The sequence below is a fragment of the Nematolebias whitei genome, chromosome 11 (genome assembly GCF_014905685.2).
Source record: "Nematolebias whitei isolate Nwh7 chromosome 11, NemWhi1, whole genome shotgun sequence".
Classification (NCBI taxonomy): Eukaryota; Metazoa; Chordata; class Actinopteri; order Cyprinodontiformes; family Rivulidae; genus Nematolebias; species Nematolebias whitei.
This window is the reverse complement of record NC_056508.1, coordinates 8,083,460-8,100,002: the sequence shown is the minus strand read 5'-3', so window position 1 is coordinate 8,100,002 and position 16,543 is coordinate 8,083,460. Positions and strand designations below refer to the sequence as shown.

The window sequence follows — 16,543 nt, the reverse complement described above, 5'->3', positions numbered from 1 at the left end:
TTGTTGATACCAAAAGGCAAGCGGATTCAAAAGCCAAGCAGATACAAAGGACAAGAAACAGTTGTGATACATCGAGCATTACAGCACAGCAGATAAGAGCGTCTTTACAAAGCCAATTAGTAAAGTTCTCTATCTAAGGAGGCCAGCAGACCAGTTGAATCTTATGATGTTCTATTTCCCTATAACTTCCTAACTAAGGTTCTTGTTTGTCCCTCAACTTATAAAAACACATTTTCGTCACTGCCTATTCTAAAAAGCTATCAATCCCTGTCTTTAACCATAACAGCTCAATATGATCATCTGTAGGTATTCTTCTTCTAGATTCTTTCTAGGAAATTTTCCAAATATAGGTGTTTATTTGAAGGATTCTGCAGTATCAGAAGCACAGCCTCAAGCACGAGAGAGAGAAAAAAAAATGTTGTTCAGGGATGTATTGCTGACCAGTCTATTTTCAACTACAGAACTAAGGAGGCAATAATAAACAGAATCCCGAGGACATCAACTTCTTTTGAGGAGTTAGCAAAAAACTCCTCATAGGCACCCAAAAACCCAGGAGAGTTTTCTTCGAACTGTCACATGAACACACTTCTTGATGCTTTCCAGACCTCCAAGTTTTAACACGTTTCTAGTAAACAGTGATGGGCAATTACACCTGGAACATCTTTCGGACTGAGCACGCTTCTTGTAAAGATTTTAACGTCAGCAAAAATGACATCACAATTTTTACATGGGGCTTTAAACCTTCAGCCATGTCGGATCCTTCACATGTCATCAACAAACAAACAAAAATTTATATACAGGCATTTAAATCAGCTGGACAAAGCTTAAATTTTAGAGAAAAATTAGTTAGTCAGCTTGCAGGTCTGGTATTACTTTTTCCAGTGTGGTCACAAGCTTTTCACACTGGTGCGGTTCTTCTTCAGAGATGCAGTCCGCCATGTTTATTCCTTCATGTGTGAAGGTGCTGTTGGGGGCTTCTAGTATTTTAGATAACCTGTGTTGTCTTAAAGCGGTCATAGTAAAGCACTGAGAATTTACATATGCCACTACACTGTGTGTTGTTAATACCACTAGGGCGTATTCCATAACAATGTGTGCTGTTTTTTAAATTAATTTTGCAATCCCTGCTGCATGTTGTGTGCATGGGGGTTGCCATTTTTCCATATTATCCATCATTGTCGATAAGTACTGTAATACCTTTCTCTCACCCCCTTTTTTCTGGAACAAAACACCATTTGTGGCTAGTTTTGTTACAGAAACATCTAAAAAAGAAGGGTAGGTTGTAATCAGGTAATGTCAGTTCTGCTGCAGATGGCATGCGTTGTATGAGTTTTATGAAGGCTTCTTCAGCTTATTGTGTCCATATTAGAATGTTGTTCAAGTTTCTCATGCCTTGCTCGTTGACCAAATCCCTCAGGGGCTGTGTTAAATCTGTGTATTCAGGAATATACCCTCTGCTGTACCCTGTTAGGCCCAAAAAAGGAAAGCATGTATTTCACACGTGTCGGTTTGGGGTTTGTCAAGATACTCTGTTTATGAGTTTTGGACATGCTAGTGGTTCCTGCAGAGATTATTCATCCCAGGAAGGAGACCTGTTTTCTGCCAATCTGTAATTTATTTTTACTAACCTTAAAGCTATTTTGTGTAGATGTTCCAACACCAACCTAGTTGCTTCTATGTGGGTGTCAGGCGTGGGCGTTGCTAGTAACAGGTCATCCACGTACTAGATCAGTGTTGTATCTCTAGGAAGAGGACAAGACTGCAAGGCATCTTTCAAAACCTGATTGAAAATACCTGGAGATAGAGCAAAACCCTGGGGGAGTTGTGTGTAACACCACTGTTGTCCTTTGTAGGTAAATGAAAATACATTTCTACAGCTTCCTGCTAGAGGAACACAGAAGAAGGCGCTAGCCAGGTCCATACAGGTGTACCATTGTTGGGTGGGGTCTAGTGATGAAATAGACACATAAGGGTTAGGTGTCACGAATCACGTTCCATAGAATATATTTTCTGTCACCCTGATCACCCTTTAAAGTTTGTAATGGATCTTTTCTGTAAGTTTCATTCATTCTGTCCACTCAGGTAATGTTTGTTTATATATACGTGAGTTTTAGTTTGTCTTCTTTGCCTGCTGGTTGAGGGTGATGCCACGGTTGTTTAGTTTTGTCTTCATTGCAGCAAGCAGCAGCTGATTGAACTCAACTGGCTGCACCTGTCTCTCTCACCCTTTAAAAGCTGCACTCTTTCTCCTCTTCGGTGCCCGGTAGTTGAAAACAGTTCATTGTAAGTAGATACCTCGCGTTACTCATCCTGCCTTGTTCCCCCTTAGCATTTCATGTCCCCTTGTCATAGTTTAACTGTCTCGTCGTTCCTGTCCCTCTCCTGGTTCCTGTCCTTCCCTCTTGGCTTGACCTCCCGGCTCCTGAACCCACGACTTACCTGGACATCGTCTCTTGCACGACCCTTTGGATTACCATGTCTTCTGTCTTCAGTTCTGACCTTTGCCTGCACGACTACGCCTCCTCGTCTTCTCCTCCGGTACCTCCTGTCATCTGCTCTCCGGTTTTGGACCCAGGCTTGTGTGACCACATCTCTGCGCTCAACGGACTCACCATACACCTGTCGCTGCGGTCAGCTGCAGCCCCTCACCGGACTCAGCCTCTCTTGCAGTGGTCCGGATCAGTTTGGACTTCGTTACTCTCCAGAACCCCCAGGATCATCCGAGACGGTTAGTGGTCCTTCTTATTTGACTTTTCTGCTCCCCATAATCTCCTGCACGACCACTAACCGATCTCTATCTCATAGACTTGTCCCTGATCCGGAACCAGTACCAGAACCCGAACCCAAACCAGAACCAGCACCAGAACCGGTCCAATCTGCAATATCTCTCCTAGAAAATAAATACTATTTAATTTTCTTCATTTGTGTGGTGATTTTGGTCCAAACTAGAAGGGGTTCGTTACATTAGGTACAGGTACTGTAGGTGTTCTCAATATCACATTAATAGCACGCAGATCATGTGCCATTCGATATTTATCGGTTCCTTTTTTCTCTACGGGCAAGATGGGTGTGTTCCACTCAGACCGCAAGCATTGTAAAATTTCTGCAGCAATCAATCCCTGAATTGTGTCTGTAATTCCTCCTTCTGCTTGTTGTTTATGTGGGTATTGTGGGACACAAATGGGTGTATCGGTGTTTACCTGAAAGGTGATTGGGCCACAATGTGTCCTCCCCACGTCCGTGGGGGAGGTGGCTCATAAGCCCTCAGGCATGGAGGCCAACATTGCTGTGGCAGAATGATGAGTCTTCTCTCTTACGTGGTCACGAGCCAACAACTCGTGTTCCAGCATCACCTGTTCTTCTGTGTGAGAGGAGATTCTGTATGTGTCACAAGAATTTGAAAAGCACAGACCTGGTACTGAGGTGGGAACCCAGTCCGTAGCTGCCAGGGAACGTTTAACCATTCCTCCCAGCTCCTTTGCTTCATGCTTGACATGGAGAGAGAGAGATATGTGAGGCATGGCTTCATCACTCATTTGATACCACATGAATTGTTTATGAGTTAACTCCACTGCCGCTGCCACCCCAGCCGGGGCCACATAAATGTGTGTGAATTGTCCAAATCTTACCCTCTAATTGAGCTGTAAACTCATCTTGATAACAGTCTGCATGGCTCATGTCATAGAAGCGCGTAACATGCTGGGGGTCGGGAGGAGAGACATAAGCGCTTAGACTCAGGATCCAAGGCTTCCATTGTTGGAACAGCTTCAGCAGTGGACTAGACCCTTCAACAGTCATGCAGCCCCAGTAGATATCAGCATGTTCAGGAGCTACTGGTTGCATCAAGTACTGTCCACCTGTGCACAGTTCACCACATCGCAAATAGGAGCCATCTGGGAAGTAAACTCTCACCCCTTGTGCCCCACAGAGTACAGTTGCCCCCAACTTTATCAGTAAGTCTCTTCCCATCAAGTTGACTGATGTTGCAGGTGAACAGACAAATGGATGTTGCAATTTTTGCGTTCCTATCTGAAATGGCGGTGGTATAGTCAAGGGCAGACGTTGCTCTGTCCCTGAGAACCCCATTAATGACAGTCTTTGTGGATAGGTAGTTGATAGGAGCTGTGGTAGTTGTAAAGTAGGTGGCTCCTGTGTCCACCAAGAAGTTAATTTCTTGTCCTCCCACTCTCGCCAGTAGCATAGGGTCTGCTGAGCTCATGCTACCCTGTTGGTTCTCAGTGATGTGTCAGTAAGTACCAGGAGTGGGAACGTCTTCCCACTGTGGATACTGCCCTCCTATGTTCAGAGTGGGTATTGCTGCTAGGTTGTGTGGCAGCATACCTGGTTGTCCAATGTGTGGCGCTTGTCTTTGTGTTGTGGTGGAGCCCAGCAATCTCTGGCCCAATGGCCTGGTCTTTCGCAGTTGTAACAGATGTCAGGAGTGGCTCCTCCATATCCACCTCTTCCCCTTTGTCCCGCCCCATGCCCCTCCGTCCTCGGCCACCACCAGCATGACAGCTTCTGCCGCGACCGAAGCCAACAGACCTGTATTGATTTTGATAGAGAGAAGAAGGAGGAGGAAGAGGGTTTGCAGGATAGGGAAAAGAAGAAGGAGGAGGGGCTACTCCTCTAGGATATTGATTAGTATAGTGTGCCCCAGCAGGAGAAGGCGTCGGCTGTGGAGCCGCTGCAACCATCACAGTCTCTGTCCTCTCCTTCTTCTTTGTTGCTTTTTGTCTAGCTTCCTGCAGCTGTAATTTAAGCTATTGATTTTCTAATTCAGCTTTCTCATTATTTTTCTTTTTTTGTTCTTCTCGTATTGTTTGCAGGTGGTGTATTAGATGTCTTTCCCACTTATCCTAGTCGCACCCAGGGAGATCTGGATTCTGTCTCATTAGTTCTGCCACAGATGTGGGCACTCCCTTCAGGACTGCCTCTCTAAATAATTCAGTGAAATTAGAGGGTGTTCCTTTAGAATTTACTGTTGTGTGTCTCATCCACTTTTCAGCTGCTATAATATAATATATGGGGTGGACTTGAGGTTCCCACTCAAACTTAGGGATAGCTGCAGGAGTGGATAATGGGTACTAGTCTCTGATTGCACGTCCTAACTCTGTTATTACTCGACTCAGTGGTCCCCATTGCCCAGTTTACTGGTGCGTGCTACTATTTCTAATTCTCTGGCCACCAGGAGCGTCACACACCGTCCCAGGATTGCTCTAAAGTCTCCTAGGGCCAGGGACATTCCACTGGTGAGACCACTTAGTTCGGAAAGCCACAATCTGCCTCCTGCAGAGATGCTTGGGAGTTTGTCAACCTCTGTGCATTTCTGTCTCCCACTAGGAAGGGCACATATTTCTGGCGACCCCCAGATGATTGTAGTAACGGAAACATGTACTCAGCCTCATCAAGTTTTTTATCTAATCCTCTTGTTGTCATTGTGTGGGTTCTACCAGAGGGATGGGCTGTTAGTGAGGACAAATAGCCTAATGTGGTTCTTATTTTGTCAATTTCGTGATGTATTTCTTCCTCTGTTATCAATCGGAAATTCTCCTGCTCTTCCTGTTTGGGTATCAAATGTCCTCTAGCGGTCATTGATACTCTGACAGGTTGTTTTCCTTGTGTATCCTGCAGCTCATGCTCTAATCTCTCCATTCTGCGCTCACATTGTTCAATTATTTATTTGCTGTGAGCCACCATTTTTTCTAATGTTTCTTTCATATATTCTTCTATTTTATTCGCCTCTTCATTTTTTCCTGAGCCCATGCTGTAATTTAGGCTGGACTGACTGCCACCCCCTGTTCCTCTTTGTTTATGAGTGGAAAAGGTGAAAAATCTTTGTTTTGAGCCAAGGAGGTGCTGAACAGGTCAAGCTTTTCAGGCTGTTCCTTCAACAGTCCACATGAAGGTGCTGCTGCTTGTCTAAATGGGTTGGTGTTGATATTTTCTAAAACCTGCGTCCCCTGTGTTAGTTCGATGGATGGGTACAGCCCCCTGGGGGGGGGGGGGGGGGGGTTCCTCCCTGTTAACGGAGGTCATTCCCTTTGTGGCTGTCTGTTCCAGCCCTGGATGAACGGGGGGAAGAGACAACTTCACTTGCTGTGTGGCTGCTCTACCCTTGATTTCCGGTGTTGCCTGCTCTAATGTGTGTTTAATCCCTTGCCATGACACAATTAATTTTTCACACTTTTTCAACTGTTTCTCCTCTTTTTCTCTGTCCTTTTTACATTTTCTTTTTCCTAGCCCGCTCGCTTCTTGTTCTTTCTGCATATTTTTTGTTACTTCCTGTCTCACTGTTCGCAGTTGTTTTAGTAAAAATCCTCCTAAAGGTTTGCATGAACTCAGTGGGACTTCCTGTTTCACTACTGCTTGAGTTATCTTCTCTTTTATTTTTTCTGATTTTTTTCTTTGTCAAGTCGTCATGGTCCAACAGGTACGTTACTAATTTGTCAATATGAGTTTCGGGAGGGAGCCAGGGTCCCTGACCCCAGCCTGAAGCATCAATGTCTGTGTCAAATTCACAATTCATTTTGTAACGTTTTGTCTGTATAATGTTATGTTTTACACAAAATGACTTGTTTTCTCACTCGGTGGTGAGAAAACTCAAGCTCACTTGGCGGCGAATCAATTAAACCACCAAAATCACACTGTAAAGAACTTTTCCTCAAACACACACACACTCTTGCTGCGCAGCTCTTTCACTCAGTGACTCTTTCTCATCTGATCTCGTTTTGGACAGCTTTCAATTTGTTTCTCACAAAAAATACACCTTTCTTCAATAATCATCAGAATCTGTCATCACCATTTAAGTTTATCTTATAGTAAAAAAAATACACTTCACTAATCATTGGAAACTATCATCACCATTTAAGTTTCTCTGACAGTTCAAGAAATACACTTCAATAATCATCGGAAACTGTCATCACCATTTAAGTTTCTCTGACAGTTCTCACACATGTGTGGTCAACTCTTGTTCTTATTTGTGGGTAGTCACGTTCCACAGGAAAACTCAATCCAACCTGACTACCTTCCCCTGTGTCCAAGAAGAAGTTTGGGGCACCACTCCCGACTGACAGAAGTCCCCGACTTCATTGACTCACACAGGGGTCCCAGACCCCAGGCCAGGTCCCTGACTTGCCTCTTTTAATCACAACTTGTATTTTCTAATCCTTACACAAGCTTACAAATGATATATTACTTCAAAAAAAACTTTTATACTCAATCTCTACTGACAAAAACATTTTACAACACGATCACTCAGTGTAATGCCACAGAGAGGATAAATATAGTTCCTCTTACCTGTTTGCCGGCCTGTGGAACCACACTGAACAACCGTGTTGATGTCCAATACTCCGGTTACCAATCATCCTTCTCCAGTATCCCGGGTTGCGGCACCAAAATTGTTGAGGAAAATCAACACAACAACTCGGATTTTTCAGCCTATTCACCTGTTCCTCTCATTGGTTCGGAGATACATGGGGAAAAGACACAATAATCAGTCAGAGAGATTCAAGGTAAAAAGTATTACCAACATTTATTAAAGCTTTCAGCTGAAAGGAGACGCTCTTACCCCAAAGCAACAGAGATACAACAAAAACCCAAGATGCGTCTCACTGGAGACTTCAGCATCTTCTGTATTTAAACACAAAAGCTCCTCCCAGAGATGTGTCACACATTCTTATAGTTCTTTGTCTACACTAGTTCAAACTGATGTCTTAATTTCTTGGAAGTCCTTTTATGGAGTTGTTTTATTATTTTCTTCTGCCATTCCAGTTTACTTGTGATCTTGTCATCAGGTGGGACACACCCACCAGCAGCTCCCTGTTAGTTCATGTCCCATACACAAAAAAAATTAAATACATTCTCTGACTTAGTTCACTCTGTACTTGTTGATACCAAAAGGCAAGCGGATCCAAAAGCCAAGCAGATACAGATAAAGGGCAAGATACAGTTGTGGAACATCGAGCAATACAGCACAGCAGATAAGAGCGTCTTTACAGTCTCTAAGAGATTTTAAACAACCGTTACGTTCATGGTAAAAACCAACATAGACATGTTCCTGTTTTTATTATTTTCCATTGCTTTATAATGTAGATTTTTTTGTTTCATTTTTATATAATTTCTTCTACTTACTTATCATTTGATATGCTTTTTATATGATTGTCTATTGTTGTCTGTAACTCATCTGTGTTCTTTGTTTAAAACAGGTCTCTCTTGTAAACGAGTCCTCGAGGCTCAATGAGAATAATCTGTATAAATAAAGGTTTTGGGGAAAAATTCATTGATTGGATACAAAAGAAATTCAACCCATTTTTAAATGACTGTCACACTCAATTGACATGTAAATGCAATAATGACTAAACCATCCAAATGTAATGTCCAGATTGTGCAGTAAATTTGGATTTAGGTGAAGCTGTGAGTTTTCCAACATATATTCTTAGAGCTAACACATTTTGTAAATTCTCACATAACAACATGTACAAGGTTTGACCAAAACAGCTCTAAGTATGTCCCTTCTAATCATAATATGATCAAACTCTAGCAGACCATATGCATGTCTTTGAAGAATACAAGAACTTTATGAGGTATTGGTGAAGCTTTCTCATCAAACGCCAAGAAATTGACAACAGATTCATGTATGCAGCATTTGTCTGAGTGGAATTGCAATTAAGCTGTCATTTGCTTGAGGCCAGTTGTATCCGTAATTGTGAGAGGATGACAACAGGTTAGACAGCATTAAGTCTCATCTGCATTTGGCGAGTTCGGCACCTGCCTGCTGGCCACCAGCCAAATGTTTTTCTGACAGCCTCAGCAGGAATGATTGATGCCTGAAGGCCCCCGATGGTTTGTGTACCTCACTGCCAAGCTACTCTATCCATTCAGGACTCCCTCTTGAAGCTCATTTAGGTCACACCTGTCCAGGCACACTTTGGGTTCATGATGCTTTACCCTGTAGGGCTAAAATTAGCTGCTGCTAATAATAATTAACTGAAATTTTGAATTACCTTTAGAAACTTTCTGATGCAGTGCAGGTTAAAAATGAGATCAGTAAATCTAAATTGCTCAGTTGATCTCACAGACCACATGCGATTGTTTAAAACTTGTTTTCAGAAAAATAATGAACTGTATGTTTCTTCCATGACTTCTATTGTATTCCAAAGACCATCAACAGAAACGCTAAGACTTGATTGGTATCAATAATCTCAGTATTTGCTCTGGGTAAAATGACCGGCTTGCACTGCAGAATAGTGAAGCCCTTATCCTGATTTTAATGCCACACTCATACACACCCAGAGTCTTTTTAGCTCCAAAGAATTTTAAGCCCTCCCATGTCCTGATACTACTGCATTTTTCATTGGTATTTTAAGCAAAGAGTTGTGAGGTCTTAGAAGTCAGCTGGCATTAATTCCTCTGAGGCAGGAGGATTCAACTTCTCCCTGGAAAGAGGCTTAAGAGAAAGTTCTCCTGCTTCTAAATGACTCAGTTTCTCCATTCTTACAAACCATGTTACTCTCTTTATTGGACAGGAGAAAAACAAATAACTAAATGTGATTATGTTTAGTAATTCAGATTTGAGATTTGGCCATTTGCTAATAATAAGCCCTGTTAACCACAGAAGATGACTAATTGTAATGTGTGTGGGCAAAGGATGAATCAGGTATACATAATACATCAAGGTAAGAAAACATACACAAAAAAATATAAAAAATGAGCACAGTAGTGAGAATAACCCCAAATTTGTTTATTTTTCTCAAGATTATCATGATAGAGGGCCAAAGAACTGGTATCATATACTGGATTTATTTTTATTTTTTTTGCATTAAATAATACGAAAAATATAAATTATCTCAACTAATCAGTGATAACAGTCAAACTTAAACTGTGTTAGGGTTAGTCCAGGCATTTTTCTTGTCAGTCAAAGTGCACAGAAGAAAACGGCAGAAGTCTTCCTCAAGGCACAGCTAATGGTTAGCCAAACAAGGACCTACTTTTATTTCACATTGTTTTTTCAGGCTTATAAAGTAACTTTTGTTGAAAACCAACTTGCTTGTTCAAAAGAATGCTACATTAGCCATTATTATTATAATAAAGCATTTTTTACCTGGAAGAATTCCACTAATAATTAATATATTTTTTGCTAAGGGGTCCTGTCCAACCCAGCAGCATAACAGCCTCACATTAGAAACGTCAAAATTATCACAGGCATCATAAAACAGGTCTTTGACCATTCTTATGGCAGCAGTATAATCACCAGCAGTTTCTGATAACAAGACGTGCATTTAATCCTTAAATTATTGTAACATTAATTTTAAAATAATCCATACTCTACAGTTGGTTCAGTTTCAGATATCTATATAACTCACACCAGGACAAGGATGTGAATACTTTAAAGGCACTTTTGATATTAAGGGTGAGACTGTATCAGTCTGCCTGATTGGCACATTTAAACAGGGCAAAAGTTTACTCCACTGCCAGTGGACTAATACACTGAGCAGAGCCAGTGGAGGACATACGGGTTTATGCTAAGCGCACATACATTCATGCAGTTTGAGAAAGAGTTGTTTGATAAGCCTGAAAAACAATGAAGTGTCCTCATTTGACTAGCTCTAAGTCTTCTCCGAAAGAAGGCCTGCTTTTTTCTCCACAATCAATGGTTGATGTCAAAGCTGATAAAATACCAAATATTTAATTTTTACAAAACATCACTTCATAACAACTTGATCCTTTTTCAAGTGTAATAGACTTTTTTTTGTTTAAATAAACTTGTCAATTTGTATCACATTTATTCTGGCTAGCTTGGCAAACCACTGGTTGACATGCATGTTACAGTGGGATGCTGTCTGAACAAAGCCTAATTTATGGTACATGGAAAAGGCGGCGGTCTGTGGTGTGCTAACATTCACAGTAAGGCAAGAATAGCCTCGCTCTTTGCAGAAATCCAAGGCCTTTAGGGTCAGCTGAGAGCCCAGTTTTTTGTTGCGCCACAAAAACTTTACAGCGACGTGAGACATCAATCCATAACTTCTATCCCCGACATCTTGAACATCTTCTGTGCTCACTCCCCCATTCCAGTCCTCAGACTTCACTCCTTCTTCTTTCCCTCTCTTCCCCATTACTGCCACCATCCCCACCACCTTGGCCTGCCCATTGACATCTGCTTCTGCCACCCAGAATCCATTATCTGGGTTTTCCAGGTAAGTGGCTTGAATGTCAGCCATGTCTGTGCTTAGTCTCCCTTTCATGTAGCTATCATGGATGTCATGGCAGCAGTAATAAATGAGGCAAGCCCATGTACAGCCAAAAAGGAAAGCTTGGAAGTAGGAGCTGCCTCCTAGCACATAGCCAGCCATGGAAATGCTCAGAGTTATACCAACATGATCTGGATTGCTCATGGCCTTGAAAAATGCCGGGTATATATGCTCAAGAATCCCATCACGAAAGAGCGACATGACCACATGTTCATCTGATGGGCTGTATTCCCTGATGGTGAACTGAACTGCAAAGTTAAAGGAGAAGAAAGGGAGGGGGAGAAAAATGGCTCAGTGAGACTAATCTGCTTGTTATTGCAATCAGAAATCCCTGACAGATTGCACAATAGACCCAATAAGCTTATCTAACTTGTTAAAAAAGTACACTTATGGAATTTTTATCAATTTCATTCTTCCTGAAACACAATTTTCATTCATATTTGAGCTCTTTTTCACATGAATATAAACCCTGCATTTGCAACCTGAGGTGAGAATCAGAATTAGTTATTATACCATTATTTATTTTTTAGATTTCAAATATGAATCATTAAGGGATGGGATGCAATTAGGTCTCAAATGTGCTGCAAATGAAAATATAATCAAGGTGAGCTCCTATGATAACAAGCAAAAGGTATCCAGTTTCTCTGAGTGCTGTTTTATGTCATCTAGTGATATTAATGGTATTCATTTACGTACATCCTTGCTGTCTAATTATTAATCTCATTCATGATCAGCTCTACTAACAGAAAACTGTGATAAAAATTAGAATGAGTAATCAAAGGATCAAACTTACTGTCATTTTTGTGAGCCATGCTGAATTTTTCCTCGTCTCTCGCTCAGTCTGAAGGAATTAATGCCTCTGCTGTTCCTGGACTTAAGCTACAGATTGGAATAATCACGCATTTACAAAAAGACTGAAATGAGTCTGAGCATGCTCGCCTTTAACACCATACACACACACAGGAAACCTTTAAATAACTTTAAAGGACACATTTTTTTTGTTCTAAATTTAATTAACTTAGTAAACAAAGTAAAGAGTTTTCTTATTGGATTGCTCTGGGAGAATGAGCTCAGAATATGAATATATTAAAACAGAAAACTGAGCGGAATATGAATTCAGGGCACATTCAAGCTCTACATCTTTAGTTCCAGAGCAAAAATGTTTTTCATAATCATTTTCTGTGTTTAAACATTTTGGTAACGTCCACTGTTTCTTTCTTGCAGTTTAAGGTGAAAGTAAAAGAATTACTGTGGGTTCTTCTGACATGAAGGTGTCCTGTGGTGTTGGTATCGTGGAATAATCTAGTAGCCCTTGGACATGATTAAATTAGCCTCAGCAGGAAAAAGGCCTTTACACCTGCTTAAATCAATGGCTCTGCCTCATGAATCTGAGAGAGCTGGAAGGTCGAGCTACACTGGCACCACCTCGAACCGTTTCACCTGAGAATCTTGAACGATGAACGTCCAACCTCACCATCACAGTAATATCAGAGTGGGTAAGCATGGATTTATTTTCTGTCAGAGAAGTGCATGATTTACAAAAAGAAAAAACATTTAAAATAAATATGTTTTAACAATTTTACTAATTATCACTTGCCACCAAAGCCAGTGATCCCCAACCCCCACGTGTTTGTCTTTGTGTGTACTGTATGTCTTACCACAATGTTTTATGAACCACTAGATAGAATTTAATGAACAATTCAGAAAGCAATGATTCAAATGACACCTACAGGAGATGGTTGTGGACTTCAGATGGAACAAACACACCTCCACATGGTTCACATCTGTTGAATAAAATAAATATCCTTTCATCATCTGCTTAATGAAGAGAAGCTCACACACGACAACAGGAAAAATAAATCAACCCAGTTTATTTGCAAGGACAGAGTTCACATACAGTCTTTCGTAGATGTAAAGTTACATGAGCCTCGCCAGTGACAACCTGCGACTAGGGTTGTTATAGATAAACCGATACGACCGGATGTCGGGTTTGACAAGCTAGCGATATGGTTGTGTCGGTAGCAGCTGTATAAATCGACATAAACCAGCCACAAATGCTGAGATGAATCGGTTGAAGAGACATGAACCGGGTATCGCGAGACTAGCTCGGTTGACAGTGCGTTTATAAAACAACGCGAGAGTCGGAAATGCCCGCAAAGCTATTCTCACGCATGCTCCGTAGCTCACCAAGACAACGAGAATGGATGTAAATAGTAGCAGCGTTAGCGGGTCACCGAGAAAGATTTTCAATACAGCAGCCAGACAAAAGTCTAAAGTGTGGAACGTTTTCTGGTTTTACAAGAAGGACGGAAAACTCGACAAAAACCATGCTATTTGTAAGCTATGCAGAGCACCTCTGAAGTACACTGGTAGCACAACAAACCTTGACCAACATGCAATGAGAAAACACAGAGGAGTATGGCGAACTTCTCAAGCCCCATAACAACGAGCAGGAGCAGGCAGCTGCCACACAGAGAGCGACGGGTAACGTTATCACTAAATTTTACGGGCAACTCAGCGACAGTTCATAATGAGCTAAGGATATAACGGCATCAATAACCCGTTTCATAGCTAAGGGCTTATGGCCGTACAATATAGTGGAGGGGGAAGGATTTCAGGATTTGATTCATACGTTAGAGCCCAGATATAAGATTCCGTCCCGGCAGCATATCACAAACACATGCATGACAGCGTTGTATGCCCAAGTGAAGAGCCAAGTTGAAAAAGAATTGGCACATGCAGAGCGAGTTGCTTTTACAACCGATGCCTGGACATCATGCTCCACTGAGTCTTATGTGACCATCACTGTCCACTACATCTCTCCAGACTGGAAGGTAAATGTGCATGTGTTGCAAACCAGGGCATTCAAAGGATCCCACACTGGGAAAAACATTGGTGCTCTGCTAAAACAGGCATGTGTTGACTGGAACCTTCTTGATAAAGATCCAGCCCTGGTGACAGACAATGCCACAAACATGGTATTAGCTGGAGTGGAAGCAGAGATGACCCCTCACCTCATGTACTTTGCACAAACTATTAATCTCACCACACAGAAAGCCTTTAAAGTTGACACAGTAGCAAGGTTGCTGGGGAGAGTGAGGAAAGCCGTTGCCTTTTTTCATCGTAGTGTGAGGGCAGGAGAAATCCTTCAAGAGAAACAGAAACAACTAGCCTTGCCTTCCCACAAACTCATCCAAGATGTATCCATGCAGTGGAATAGCTCCCATGACATGCTTGAACGCTTTTTTGAGCAACATCCTGCGATTTCTGCAGCACTCATGTCCAAGGACCGCAGAAAAGGAGAAGAGGTGAATACTCTCAAGGACAAAGACTTCTGCGACATTGAAGACATTGTCAAACTGATGGCGCCGGTCAAACTTGTGACTACCAGCATGTCTGAAGACAAGCGACCCACACTCTCAATGATTCTTCCTGTAAAAGCAAAGCTTAAAAAGAACTTTGAACCATCAGATGAAGACTCAGTGTTAATCAGAGAGATGAAGCAGGCGTTCAAGAATGACTTGGAGAAACGCTACACAGGCCTTGAAGATCTCTTCCACACTGCAGCAGCTCTGGACCCCCGTTTTAAGTCCCTGCCCTTCCTCAGTAACCATGACGCAGAGAGGACATTCACAAGCATATCAGCAGAAGCAACATCCCTGCATCACAAGGTAAATCCCCCAACACACTGTCAAAATACATATTACAGTACATTCAGTTACAGTCTGCTGTGCTTTGTTGCTGTCATTAGATTTATTCTGACTACTCTTTATTTGATTCTTTACACTGCATTTAACCATACTGTACACTAAATGTAATTTCATGTTTTATTTCTAGGTAACGGGGGGTTCAGTTCAGAGAGGTCCAGTGCAGACTGATCCATGTCAGAATGATCCTGAAAATGGAGATCCGGACGTCTGCATTGATGCACCCCAGACCCAAGATGAGCATAAAGGTTTGTCTGTTTTATAACTTGTGATCAAGAACGAGAAGACTTTGTCTTAAACTTGTGCTGCAGTCATAGTATCAGTATAAAACACATTCACTATAATGAGAGGATCTGCATGCAAAGAAAGAGTTAAATAATAATGATGATGATGATAATGATACCTATTTTACATATGTACACGAGTCCTTACATAAATAAATTCTGAACATCAAATGATTTATACATAAAATGGTAGTCAATTAAAAAACTTCATGGCAAACATAGCCAGTAATATATGGTTCTTGTTTTCTATTTCAGATGATAAACCTCCTTGTAAAAAGAAGAACATGTCAGCCCTGGACCAGCTGTTGGGAGAAGACTTTCAAGTAAGGACGGCATCTAGATCTGTGAGGGACCAGGCCAATGAAGAAGTCAAGAGGTACAGAGAGCGTGATCCTTTGCCCCTGAACAAAAACCCACTACAGTTGCAGTGCTGTCATCTGTGGCTAAAATGTATCTCTGCATACTGGCCACCAGTGTGGCATCTGAGAGAGTTTTCAGCTCTGCAGGAGATATTGTTTCCACAAAACACAGTCTACTCAAACATGAGCATGTGGATCAGCTGATTTTCATTAAGAAAAATCTGCTGCAAAAAAAAAAGATGAGGACAGTGATTATGATTAATAAAAATATAGGTAAACATACAAACATAAGGAAGGGAACTACTTCACTGTTTTTGAGTTCAGATTGAACCTGACGTGAATGTAGAAATGCAGGACATTACTTTTGTTCAGACTACCTCACCAGGTCAAAAAGCTGCACTTTGATTTCTCTTATACATGTAATCGGCACTTTGACTGTTGATATGTGCTGCTGATTATCCATGCTGCTGATCTGATCTCATGCTGCTGTTTAAATTACATGATGTTATATTAATCTGTGCCCACCTGCTCACACAAACTCATGTTCGTGCTGCTGTTGTTAGGCGTACTGTTCTTGCATTATGTTTTTGTATTATTAAGTTCAAGTTCAAGTTGTGTTTATTTGTCATATGCAAGGTTAACACAATGAAATGCTCAGGATGAGAAGAACCGATTTGACTTGCTAAAAAACAAGCAAACAAGAAATACTAAAGCATGCAATAAGGGTACAAAATAAACTACCAAAAAGTGAAAAAGTAATTATAATATTTACAAAGTTTCTGAAGAGAAAAATGGTAAACAACATTGTAGATTTTTTACAGTGAAGCAGAATGAATTTGTGTGAATAAGTATTTCAAGGTAGTAATGTAATATAAGCTAAAATGCACATGATATATATTGCACATAACTACCAAACTACACAGGGTGTGTGACAGGTTATTGCA

At 41.3% G+C, this 16,543-nt stretch overlaps 1 protein-coding gene across 1 annotated transcript; it reads right to left on the bottom strand.

Moving 5' to 3' along the window:
- Positions 1–10,754: 10,754 nt before the first annotated feature.
- Positions 10,755–12,073, bottom strand: LOC119416705 (N-acetyltransferase family 8 member 3). Its single transcript, XM_037683885.1, has 2 exons — positions 12,043–12,073; positions 10,755–11,497 (listed from the first exon to the last, which is right to left on the bottom strand). Exons 1-2 carry the CDS (start codon positions 12,059–12,061, stop codon positions 10,755–10,757), a joined length of 762 nt encoding a protein of 253 aa, XP_037539813.1. The 5' UTR covers positions 12,062–12,073.
- Positions 12,074–16,543: the final 4,470 nt, after the last annotated feature.